This window comes from Oncorhynchus keta, chromosome 6, assembly GCF_023373465.1.
Source record: "Oncorhynchus keta strain PuntledgeMale-10-30-2019 chromosome 6, Oket_V2, whole genome shotgun sequence".
Lineage (NCBI taxonomy): Eukaryota > Metazoa > Chordata > Actinopteri > Salmoniformes > Salmonidae > Oncorhynchus > Oncorhynchus keta.
In genome coordinates, this window is record NC_068426.1 from 30,082,063 (window position 1) to 30,094,313 (window position 12,251).

The 12,251-nt window shown below is 43.2% G+C and overlaps 1 protein-coding gene across 11 annotated transcripts in view; it reads left to right on the forward strand.

The window, feature by feature from the left end:
* LOC118385374 (F-BAR domain only protein 2) overlaps nt 1–12,251 on the forward strand; it is a 99,323-nt gene that overhangs the window by 63,392 nt on the left and 23,680 nt on the right. For 5 of the 11 annotated variants that reach the window (XM_052521300.1, XM_052521302.1, XM_052521303.1 and 2 more), the window contains exons 15-18: nt 887–911; nt 3,215–3,262; nt 3,846–3,888; nt 4,096–4,175. In XM_052521300.1, coding sequence (XP_052377260.1) covers nt 887–911; nt 3,215–3,262; nt 3,846–3,888; nt 4,096–4,175 — 196 coding nt within the window. The remainder of the gene's footprint in view (nt 1–886; nt 912–3,214; nt 3,263–3,845; nt 3,889–4,095; nt 4,176–12,251) is intronic. The other 6 variants (XM_052521301.1, XM_052521305.1, XM_035772468.1 and 3 more) reach the window with 3 other exon arrangements.

Consider the following 12,251-nt stretch of genomic DNA (forward strand, 5'->3'; position numbering starts at 1 on the left):
ATGGATTGTGTATGTGTGCCATTCAGAGGAAGAATGGGCAAGACAAAAGATTTACACAATGTGCCTTTGAACAGGGTATGGTAATAGGTGCCAGGTGCACCAGTTAGTGTCAAGAACTGCAACGCTGCTGGGTTTTTCACACTCAACAGTCTCCTAGGTGTATCAAGAATGGTCCACCACCCAAAGGACATCCAGCCAACTTGACACAACTGTGGGAAGCATTGGAGTCAACATGGGCCAACAACCCTAAAGAACGCTTTCGACACCTTGTAGAGTCGGTGCCCCGACAAATTGAGGCTGTTCTGAAGGGGAAAGGGGCATTCAAATCAATATTAGGAAGGTGTCCTTAATGTTTTGTATACTCAGTGTATACTCTTAACTGTTTGGGACAATTTGGGGGTCTTGCGAGTACCGTGTCACCACTGATAAATATAGCCTGTACCGCACATCTCTGTTTTTAGGAAGTATAATTCAGAAAGTAAGTTATTACTCAAGTGTTGATTCTTGAAGAGCAATACATTGAGGAACTTTGTGCTGTCATTTTAAGTAGGTCTAGTTTCAGTCCCTGTAAACAGGCAAAAGTGAATTGACACCTGCTCTGCTCAATATCTGTCCTAAGGCTAGGCAGTACTTAAGCCACGTCTTAAAATCATTTATAGTCTGTGATAATGACATCTAAGTACGGATGCTTTTCAAGCACATTCCAGATACAAACATGTTTTTACATACGTTACGGTATCTACTTCAAATGTACTTTCCCTGATCTTTGGTTTGTTCTAGATTTGCTAGGGAGTCTTTTTTTTTTGTTGTTGTGGAGAATGAGGGCTGAAGTTCGGTGTGTGTAACTTATCTGTGCTGTAGTTAATTAGTGTGTTTATATTCTCAGGGTCAGATGCGAAGGAATCAATCCAGTGAGTATTTTATTTTACACTCCTCTCTCTCTGTGATTCTGTCTCTCTCGCTCTCTCTCTTTCCTCCTCTTCTGTGGCTGCGACCAGGGGGGCTACCATTTGACTTTTCAACTTCATTTTTCTTAGCTCGGTCATTTTTGAAGAGGTTCGCTCTTTTTTTCTCCCAAAATCCTAGCGACCTCTCCAAAACCAACACATCCCCAGCGAAAGTAAACATAGTTTGTTTTTTATGTGTGTATTTGAGAAATGACTTCCATTCCCCCTCTAAGCTACGAGTAAGATGAATTGCTTAATTGCTTGTTTCTGTTTTGCATGTCAGAAATTATATTTTTCCTCCTGCGCTTTGGCAACAATTTTGTATATTTTCCTACGTTTGATTTTCTGCTTGGACAAATTACTGCTTGAACAAGTTAATTAATTTTCTATGGAGGAATGCAACAAGTCACGTAGTCTCAAACTGTAAACTCACTATGAAGTATTAGTGGGGGTTAGCAAGTAAAGAATGAGGAAAGAATAATATATTAAGTATATTATTTATACACACTATACATGTACTGTATACATTGTTCAAACCCCTTGACTTAGTCCACATTTTGTTGTTACAGCCTGAATTCAAAATGTTATAAATATATTTTTAAATATCTCAACCATCTACACACAATACACCATAATGACAAAGTGAAAACATATTCTTTTTTTTCTTCTTAAAAAAAAAATGAAATACAGAAATCTAATTTACATAAGTATTCACGCCCCTTTTCTATGACACTCCAAATTGAGCATTCAATTTCCTTTGAATCCTTACAACTTGATTGAAGTCCACCTGTGGCCAATTCAATTGTTTGGACATGATTTACAAAGAAACACACCTGTCTATATAAGGTACCACAGTTGACAGTGCATGTCAAAGCAGAAACTACACAATGAAGTCCAAGGACTGGCTGTAGATCTCCTAGATATATCTGGGGACGGGTATGAAACAATTTCTTGAGTTGTGAAAATCTCCAAGAGCAATTGAAAAAATATGGAACTACCCAGACCCTGCTAGAGCTGGCCGTCCGACCAAACTGAGCAACGGCGAAAGAACCTTGGTCAGGGAGGTGACCAAGAACCCAATGACCACTCTGACAGAACTACAGAATTCCTTGGCTGAGATATGGGAGAACCTGCTAGAAGGACAACAGTATAGCACTTCACCATTCTGGGCCATATGGGAGAGTGGCAAGATGGAAGCCACTCCTATGAAAAAGGCACATGTCAGCACGCCTGGAGTTTGCAAAAATGCACGTCAAAGACTCTGAAAGCATAAGGCAACGGATTCTGTGGTCTGATGAGGCAAAAATTGAACTATTTGGACTGAATGCAAAGTGAAAAAAACAGGCATAGCTCATCACCTGTCTAATACCATCCCTACTGTGAAGCGTGGTGGCAGCATCATCCTATGGGGATTATTTTCAGCAGCAGAACTGGGAGACTGGTTAGGATAGAGCATCTACTAAATTATAAACATAATAGGGGGAACAGGGAATGGAGCCAAATACAGGCAAATCCTTTGAGAACCTGGTTCAGAGTGCAAAACACCTTAGACTAGGGCAAAGATGTAGTTTCCAACAGGACAATGAACCCAAACATACAGCCAAAGCAATGCTGGAATGACTTCAGAACAAGAATGTGAGTGACCCAGCCAAAGCCCAGAAAATCTGTGGAAAGACTTGAAGATTGCTGTTCACTGCCACTCCCCATCTAACTTAACAGAGCTTGAGAAAATCTGCAGGCAAGAATGGGAGAAAATCTTCATATCCAGATGTGCAAACTGATCAAATCAAATTTTATTGGTCACATACACATGGTTAGCAGATGTTAATGCGAGTGTAGTGAAATGCTTGATATAGACATACCCCAGACAACTCAAAGCTGTAATAGCCGCCAAAGGTGCTAATTATTGACTCAGGTGTGAGATATTTCTGTATTTCATTTTCAATAAATTAGCAACATTTTCTGAAAACATGTTTTCACTTTTTCATTATGGGCTATTTTGTGTAAATGGTTGAGAAACAAATCAATTTTGAATGTGATATGAATACTTTCTGAAGGTTTAAATAACATCACTTTATGATCCCTTTATTCCTATTTCCATCATATCAAGTTATAGTTTTAAAGTATTTTATCCATTTGATAGAGTTCAGGCTAATCCTCCAACTTTTTGATAGAGGTTAAGAGTGATAGTTCAATCCTTAAGACTGTTACTGGGTATATTTGGTAGAGATAAGAAATTGATAGCCATGTGTTCTACACGTGCTCAGGGCTTTTAGGAGTGTATTCCACCCCAGGGTTAGGCTCTCAGGTGCCAGGTGAGTACTATGTACCTCTCTAGTTAGTTTGACCTCTCACCACCACACACCATGCCAGGTAGTCCTCCTGACCTCCACCCCAGTCCAACTGCCACAAGCTAGGCTAGAGGACCATACAGTACCTTGGCTTATTCTGTTCTCTACAGCTAAAGCGAACATAATAACATGACATAATAACAATGCTATTAGAAATTCTGTAAAACTAGAATATTCTAGTTAAAACTAGAGCTTTGCTAACACTATGGATATGCGGCTTTGTGGCTATATTTGCCACGGTCTTAGAGAGGATACACGTAAGTTTAAGTAGTTTGATGTAGATCTGAACAAATATGTGTCCAAGGAATGTCTTGCTGGTGGGAAACCTCTGCTTCACATAGCACCAAAACACACATTCTAGTTTGAGCCACGCAAGGCACTGCAGCCCTGTCCTTTAACATGGGCTCTCTGCAGTGTGTGTTTTATGTACGTGTCTGGTTGGGTATGTATGAGACAGGGTTTTCCTCTGCACCTATGTAACCTTGTGTGTGTGTGTGTGTGTGTGCCGAGGTTATGTCTGTAATTTGTATGTTCTTTCCTCAACCAGGCGATGAGTTGGGAAAGACCAGGATTCCAGTGTCTTTCAACGAGTAAGTTGATGTCCCTTAACTTTCACAGTTAAAAATGGGCTCAGAAACACTCACAGTAAAAGCTCCTTGACTGACACCCTTTAGTGCCCTTCTCTCACTGTTTAGTAATTGCTCTAATTTCCATGTCTCTTTCTATCCCTACCTCTCCCTTCCCCCTGTCCCTCCCTTCCCCCTGTCCCGCGCTCGCTCACTCTCTTGCTCTCTCAGCAGTAGGCCTGCTTTCAATAATGACCTTCTCTCTCTGGATCCTTTCGGCCCGACCCTGGGAGGCTCCTCCTCATCGACAGGTAAGCCCCGCCCCCACCCACCATGTTTTTCCAGAGCTGTATAAACAGAGTTTCCTGTGGGTGGCTGGGTGAGTTCGGTGCCAACCATGCAGGTGCGTGTGCGTGTGCGTGTGCGTGTGTGTGTGTACATTTATTTATTTAATATTTGTATTTTTTTTATACATTTTACCCCCTTTTTCTCCCCAATTTCGTGGTATCCAATTGGTAGTTACAGTCTTGTCTCATCGCTGCAACTCCCGTACGCACTCGGGAGAGGTGAAGGTCGAGAGCCGTGCGTCCCCCGAAACACAACCCAACCAAGCCGCATTGCTTCCTTGACACAATGCCCACTTAACCCGGAAGCCAGCCGCACCAATGTGTTGGAGGAAACACCGTACACATGGCGACCGTGTCAGCGTGCACTGCGTCCGGGCCCCCCACAGGAGTCGCTAGTGCGCGATGGGACATGGACATCTCTGCCGGCCAAACCCTCCTCGAACCCGGACGAAGCTGGGCCAATTGTGCGCCGCTGCATGGGTCTCCCGGTCGCCTTAGACCACTGCGCCACTTGGGAGGCCCTTGTATATATTTTTTTATAATCTCAGTCGGGGTCTGAACTTATTAGAATAGTAGAATGCACAACGTGCAATTAAAAAATGTGCTTGTGCATCAGCAGTTTTTCTCTTGTAATGTCAGTCACTAACAGTATCTCAATTAGCCATGTCAGCTAACAAGTGTTAGATTAGTAAATTAGTCTAGCCAGTTAGTCTAGAAATTATATCCGATACCCACTAGGCATGTAGGGCATATGCCCAGGAGCCCTGACCCCCAGGGTGCCCCCATTTTGATTTTGGCAAAATGTGTGGAATTGCAGGAATTTATCTTTAAAACTGCAAAGACATCTCTCCACCCCATGGCAAAATGAGTAGAATTGCATGAAATGTGCTTTAAAACAACACATTTTTCTGCAAGCCCCAAGGCAAAATGTGTAGAATTTCAAGAAATTAACTTTAAAACATACATGTTTCTCTCTGCTGTCAAGAAGGGAGTCACTATATATATTTTGTGTTAAAAATGTTTTTAGACCTTTCATTATGGGGTATTTTGTGTAGGTGGGTGAGATCTAAAAAATATATTTAATCAATATTTAATCCCTTTTGAATTCCGGCTGTAACACAACAAAATGTGGAATAAGTGAAGGGGAATCTGTACATTCAGAAGGCACTGTGTATAGGGAGGAATGGTCTATGATCCCTCCCAATATGTTCTCCAATCTTACTAAACATTTTAGAAAAGAGCTTAGTCCTCACAAGGGGTGGGGTGCCGGAGTATTTAAAACAGGGGTGCCTATAATGTTTACCCATATCTTTTTATATTGTTCATTACTTGCTTTAACAAAATCAAATGTTCTTAGCAATTGTATTAGTATAAAATAATATAATTACATTACATTTACATTTAAGTCATTTAGCAGACGCTCTTATCCAGAGCGACTTACAAATTGGTGCATTCACCTTATGACATCCAGTAGAACAGCCACTTTACAATAGTGCATCTAAATCTTTTAAGGGGGGGGAGAAGGATTACTTTATCCTATCCTAGGTATTCCTTAAAGAGGTGGGGTTTCAGGTGTCTCCGGAAGGTGGTGATTGACTCCGCTGTCCTGGCGTCGTGAGGGAGTGTGTTCCACCATTGGGGAGCCAGAGCAGCGAACAGTTTTGACTGGGCTGAGCGGGAACTGTACTTCCTCAGTGGTAGGGAGGCGAGCAGGCCAGAGGTGGATGAACGCAGTGCCATTGTTTGGGTGTAGGGCCTGATCAGAGCCTGGAGGTACTGAGGTGCCGTTCCCCTCACAGCTCCGTAGGCAAGCACCATGGTCTTGTAGCGGATGCGAGCTTCAACTGGAAGCCAGTGGAGAGAGCGGATAATTAAAACGTATGTTTTGCACAGAATATAGCTCAGTATTTGTAGATTTTATTTTATAGTCTTTTTTTTCTAATTTATTTTTGCTCATTTATCGAGGGTGCCAATCGTTTAGGTCATGTTTTCACTATCATCTCAGACTACTACTGATACAGACATAACCCCACACAGCTCCACAGGTAGGCCAGGCAGTCCCCTGCAGAGCTCAACAACATTAGGAAGCTCCTACTGTGTACACATTACACATTGACATCAGTCTTCCTCATACATATCTTATGTTGACAGGAAACTCTCCAGTGCTAATGTTTTGTGTACTGTTTTTTTATTGGTTATGAGTTTTTAATAGATGTGACCTTTATTTTTTATTTGTTTAAAATTTGACTTAAAGGTGTCATGTGAGGAGGTTTTGTTCATACCTTTATTTTGCGGTGTATTTAATTTTACAGATTTTTTGTGTGGAATCCTTGTCACAGTTTTGATTAGTATGCATTTGACTGTCTTCAAATGTGTGTGTGAGGGGGGGGTTGTACTTACATGTATGTTTACTTTATTTTGCATCTCATTTACATCCCAATTTTTCTTGTTCACTCTGTCCTGCCTCACTCCAGTACAGATATGTGAGAACCTGTTTTTTAGTGGAAAGGTTTATGTGGTGTGGTGTGACTATCAAAACCGTGTGTGTGATTAAGGCTGTTACGGTGACCGTATTACCACTGGCGGTCACGAGTCATGATGGCAGTCAAATTCCACATGACCGTTTAGTCATGTTTAGGAAGGCCACCAAAAATTTGGAAATTTCCATCCACCAACTACAACATTTTCCGTCAAGATAGAACTGCCAAAGGGGGTGGAGTTGCAATCTACTGCAGAGATAGCCCTTCAGAGTTCTGTCACGCTATCCAGGTCTGTACCCAAACAGTTCGAGCTTCTACTTTTAAAAGTCCACCTTTCCAGAAATAAGTCTCTCACCATACCCCTGTCTGCGCATTATGCCCTGAATATATTCTACCATGCCCAGAAACCTGCTCCTCTTATTCTCTGTCCCCAACGCTCTAGGCGACCAGTTTTGATAGCCTTCAGCCGCACCCTCATACTACTCCTTCTCTGCTCCGCGGGTGATGTGGAGGTAAACCCAGGCCCTGCATGTCCCCAGGCACCCTCATTTGTTGACTTCTGTGATCGAAAAAGCCTTGGTTTCATGCATGTCAACATCAGAAGCCTCCACCCTAAGTTTGTTTTACTCACTGCTTTAGCACACTCTGCTAACCCTGATGTCCTTGCCGTGTCTGAATCCTGGCTCAGGAAGGCCACCAAAAATTCAGAGATTTCCATACCCAACTATAGCATCTTCCGTCAAGATAGAACTGCCAAAGGGGGAGGAGTTGCAGTCTACTGCAGAGATAGCCTGCAAAGTAATATCATACTTTCCAGGTCCATACCCAAACAGTTCGAACTACTAATTTTGAAAATTACTCTCTCCAGAAATAAGTCTCTCACTGTTGCCGCCTGCTACCGACCCCCCTCAGCTCCCAGCTGTGCCCTGGACACCATTTGTGAATTGATCGCCCCCCATCTAGCTTCAGAGTTTGTTCTGTTAGGTGACCTAAACTGGGATATGCTTAACACCACGGCAGTCCTACAATCTAAGCTAGATGCCCTCAATCTCACACAAATCATCAAGGAACCCACCAGGTACAACCCTAACTCCGTAAACAAGGGTACCCTCATAGACGTCATCCTGACCAACTGGCCTTCCAAATACACCTCCGCTGTCTTCAACCAGGATCTCAGCGATCACTGCCTCATTGCCTGTATCCGCCACGGAGCCGCAGTCAAACGACCACCCCTCATCACTGTCAAACGCTCCCTAAAACACTTCTGTGAGCAGGCCTTTCTAATCGACCTGGCCCGGGTATCCTGGAAGGACATTGACCTCATCCCGTCAGTTGAGGATGCCTGGTCATTCTTTAAAAGTAAATTCCTCACCATTTTAGATAAGCATGCTCCGTTCAAAAAATGCAGAACCAAGAACAGATACAGCCCTTGGTTCACTCGACCAGCACAAAAACATCCTGTGGCGGACTGCAATAGCATCGAATAGTCCCCGCGATATGCAACTGTTCAGGGAAGTCAGGAACCAATACACGCAGTCAGTCAGGAACGCTAAGGCCAGCTACTTCAGGCAGAAGTTTGCATCCTGTAGCTCCAACTCCAAAAAGTTCTGGGACACTGTGAAGTGCATGGAGAACAAGAGCACCTCCTCCCAGCTGCCCACTGCACTGAGGCTAGGTAACACGGTCACCACCGATAAATCCATGATTATCGAAAACTTCAATAAGCATTTCTCAACCCCCCGCAGCTCCTCGCACAAGCCTCTCCAGGTTCTCCTTTACCCAAATCCAGATAGCAGATGTTCTGAAAGAGCTGCAAAACCTGGATCCGTACAAATCAGCTGGGCTTGACAATCTGGACCCTCTATTTCTGAAACTATCCGCCGCCATTGTCGCAACCCCTATTACCAGCCTGTTCAACCTCTCTTTCATATCGTCTGAGATCCCCAAGGATTGGAAAGCTGCCGCAGTCATCCCCCTCTTCAAAGGGGGAGACACCCTGGACCCAAACTGTTACAGACCTATATCCATCCTGCCCTGCCTATCTAAGGTCTTCGAAAGCCAAGTTAACAAACAGATCACCAATCATTTTGAATCCCACCGTACCTTCTCCACTATGCAATCTGGTTTCCCAGCTGGTCACGGGTGCAACTCAGCCACACTCAAGGTCCTAAACGATATCATAACCACCATCGATAAAAGACGGTACGGTGCAGCCGTCTTCATCGACCTGGCCAAGGCTTAAAAAAAATTAAATCTGCCAAACATACCCTCGTAAAACTGAATATCCTACTGATCCTTGACTTCGGCGATTGTCATTTACAAAATAGCCTCCGACTACATCCAGTTTGCTGAGTAGAGTATCACAGTGCCATCCATTTTGTCACCAAAGCCCCATATACCACCCACCACTGCGACCTGTCTGCTCTCGTTGGCTGGCCCTCGCTACATATTCAATGCCAACCCACTGGCTCCAGGTCATCTATAAGTATTTGCTAGGTAAAGCCCCACCTTATCTCAGCTCACTGGTCACCATAGCAACACCCACCATAGCACGTGCTCCAGCAGGTATATTTCACTGATCCCCAAAGCCAACACCTCTTTGGCTGTCTTTCCTTCCAGTTCTCTGCTGCCAATGACTGGAAGGAATCTTAATTATTATCTTAAATCTTAATTATTTTGCCACTATGGCCTATTTATTGCCTTACCTCCCTAATCTTACTACATTTGTGCACACTGTATGTAGATTTTTCTATTGTGTTATTGACTGTACTTTTGTTTATCCCATGTGTAACTCTGTGCTGTTTTTGTCACACTGCTTTGCTTATCTTGGCCAGGTCGCAGTTGTAAATGAGAACTTGTTCTCAACTGGCCTACCTGGTTAAATAAAGTAATGGTAATTAGGCTACTCCAAGCTCTGATGCTGCTCATGGTAATTAGTAGCCTACCAAACTTGCTAACTGCCTGGTACTCAGCACTCTATTGTCCCTCTAATCACTCTGACATTAATGCAAATGTAATCGAAAACACTTCATGAGAGCCCATGAGCTCATGTTGCACAACATTTCTATAGGCTATGCAATTGTGTGAGAAAACAGAGTGATGGCCTCTATTAAAAAAGAGGAGGATCCCATCAGCTTTCTATAGGCTAGGCCTACTATATAATTTTTCTAAACTTTCCTAATATTAAGCACATTGCTTCTCTTTACAACAGGAGTATAGCCTACCTGGCTGGCATGAAAATGATCCACGGGACAGTCACTGGCTGACAAAATTTCAAGACCGTCACAGCCCATTGTGTGACTGGCTGTGTGTGTTTTCATATAGAGTGACGTTACTGCTGATCCATTGCCTTGGCTAATCGTAATCCACAGTTAATTGCACCTAGTTTGGGTCAGAGGGCTGGCTATAAGGCCCACTGGCACGTATGCTGTCAAACACTATCTCGTTACTGTCAAAGGTCCTAGCTTAAAAGCCAAAAGAGCAGCATAAAGTTCCCTGGTTAAGATACTGTGATGCTTTTTAAGCTCTCTCTGTACAATGGAGGCTTTTCCAGGCGATAACACATTAATCACATTCAGCTAGCCCTGACTGAACTGCAAACAGTTCATTTGAGAAACCTGTAAGAATTTATAGTTGTTTGATTATTCAGGGGCTTTCCAACTTTGAAGTTGGTTCTTTTGCTTTTTGTTCTTTTTGTGTCTTATTTTCTGTGTAAGATTTGCAGTTTTGTGTTTGGTTTGGTTTCTGTGTTATTGTTTTTTTGCTGTCTTTGTGTGTTTATCCGACTCCTTTCTCCTCCCTTTACCCCTCCTCCTCGGACATTTTGTCTTTTCCTCTCCCATCCCTTTATCTCCTCTACACATTAACGAGTCCCCTGTCATTCTACCAGGGTAGCCAGGTAACATCTTAGCTGCCCCTCTTTAGAGCAGTATGGTTGCACTGTACTAAATAATTTTCCAAGTATCCAATAGCTTTTCAACTGTCTAACCTCACTTACAAATATCCTTTACATGGCATCCGACATTCGATTCAATTGCTTGTCGTTGCTTGTCGTTGCACAATTGCTTGTGTTTTTTGGTGGCATTTTTGGTTTTTCAAATGAACACGTTTTGTGTCAAAATTTGCTTTGTGTGTCTCTCTCCAAAAATCCACTCTGTTATCGTAGGATTTCATAGTTATGAGTTGTAGCTATGTTTACTTTTTTTCAATCAAGCCAGTGAGGAAGATAGCTAATTTAAACAGTGGTAGATTTTAAAGGCCCTGCTAAGATTTGATAAGCTGAGAGCTCTGTGTGACGCTGTGTGTCTGCAAGGTGTGATGACCTAACACCAAACAGTCCGAGTAACTGAGCTCCCCTCAACCAGCTGTAATCCTCTAACACATTTATTACCCACAACCAACCCTTCACAGTTACATTTTAAACATGTCAGGCATTCCTATCATAGCCTGACACTCACATTGCCTAATGTTGCGCAGAGATGGCATTTTATTGCAGTTTACAGTGAACTAAGCCTGGCTGTCTAATAGCAGGGTTGGATTTAATGTTTCAATGGTTTAGATGGAAACCATTTGTTATTATTATGAAAGTCACTGCGTGTAAGGATTATAAAGCCTTGTTCTTTGAATTGGTGACAACAACAAAAAACTACGCTACTGGTTTGTTCAAAAAAATGTTTTACCTTTATTTAACTAGGCAAGTCAGTTAAGAACAAATCTCAATGACGGCCTGGGAACAGTGGGTTAACTGCCTGCTCAAGGGCAGAACGACCGTCTCCTAAAGTTGATTCAGCTGCAGGATCGGGGCACCACCAATACAGAGCTTGCTCAGGAATGGCAGCAGGCAGGTGTGAGTGCATATGCACTCAGTGAGGCGAAGTCTTTTGTAGGATGGCCTGGTGTCAGGAAGGGCAGCAAAGAAGCCACTTCTCTCCAGGAAAAACATCAGGGACAGACTGATATTCTGCAAAAGGTACAGAGATTGGACTGCTGAGGACTGGGGTAAAGTCATTTTCTCTGATGAATCCCCTTTCTGATTGTTTGGGACATCCGGAAAAAAGCTTGTCCGGAGAAGACAAGTTGAACGTTACCATCAGTCCTGTGTCATGCCAACAGTAAAGCATCCTGAGACCATTCATGTGTGGGGTTGCCTCTCAGCCAAGGGAGAGGGCTCACTCACAATTTTGCCTAAGAACGCAGCCATGAATAAAGAATGGTACCAACACATCCTCCGAGAGCAACTTCTCCCAAACATCCAGGAACAGTTTGGTGACGAACAAAGACTTTTCCAGCATGATGGAGCACCTTGCCATAAGGCAAAGATGATAACTAAGTGGCTCGGGGAACAAAAAATCTATATTTTGGGTCCATGGCCAGGAAACTCCCCAGACCTTAATCCCATTGAGAACTTGTTGTCAATCCTCAAGAGGCGGGTGGACAAACAAAAACCCACATTCTGACAAACTCCAAGCATTGATTATGCAAGAATGGGCTGCCATCAGTCAGGATGTGGCCCAGAAGTGAATTGACAGCATGCCAGGGCGGATTGCAGAGGTCTTGAAAA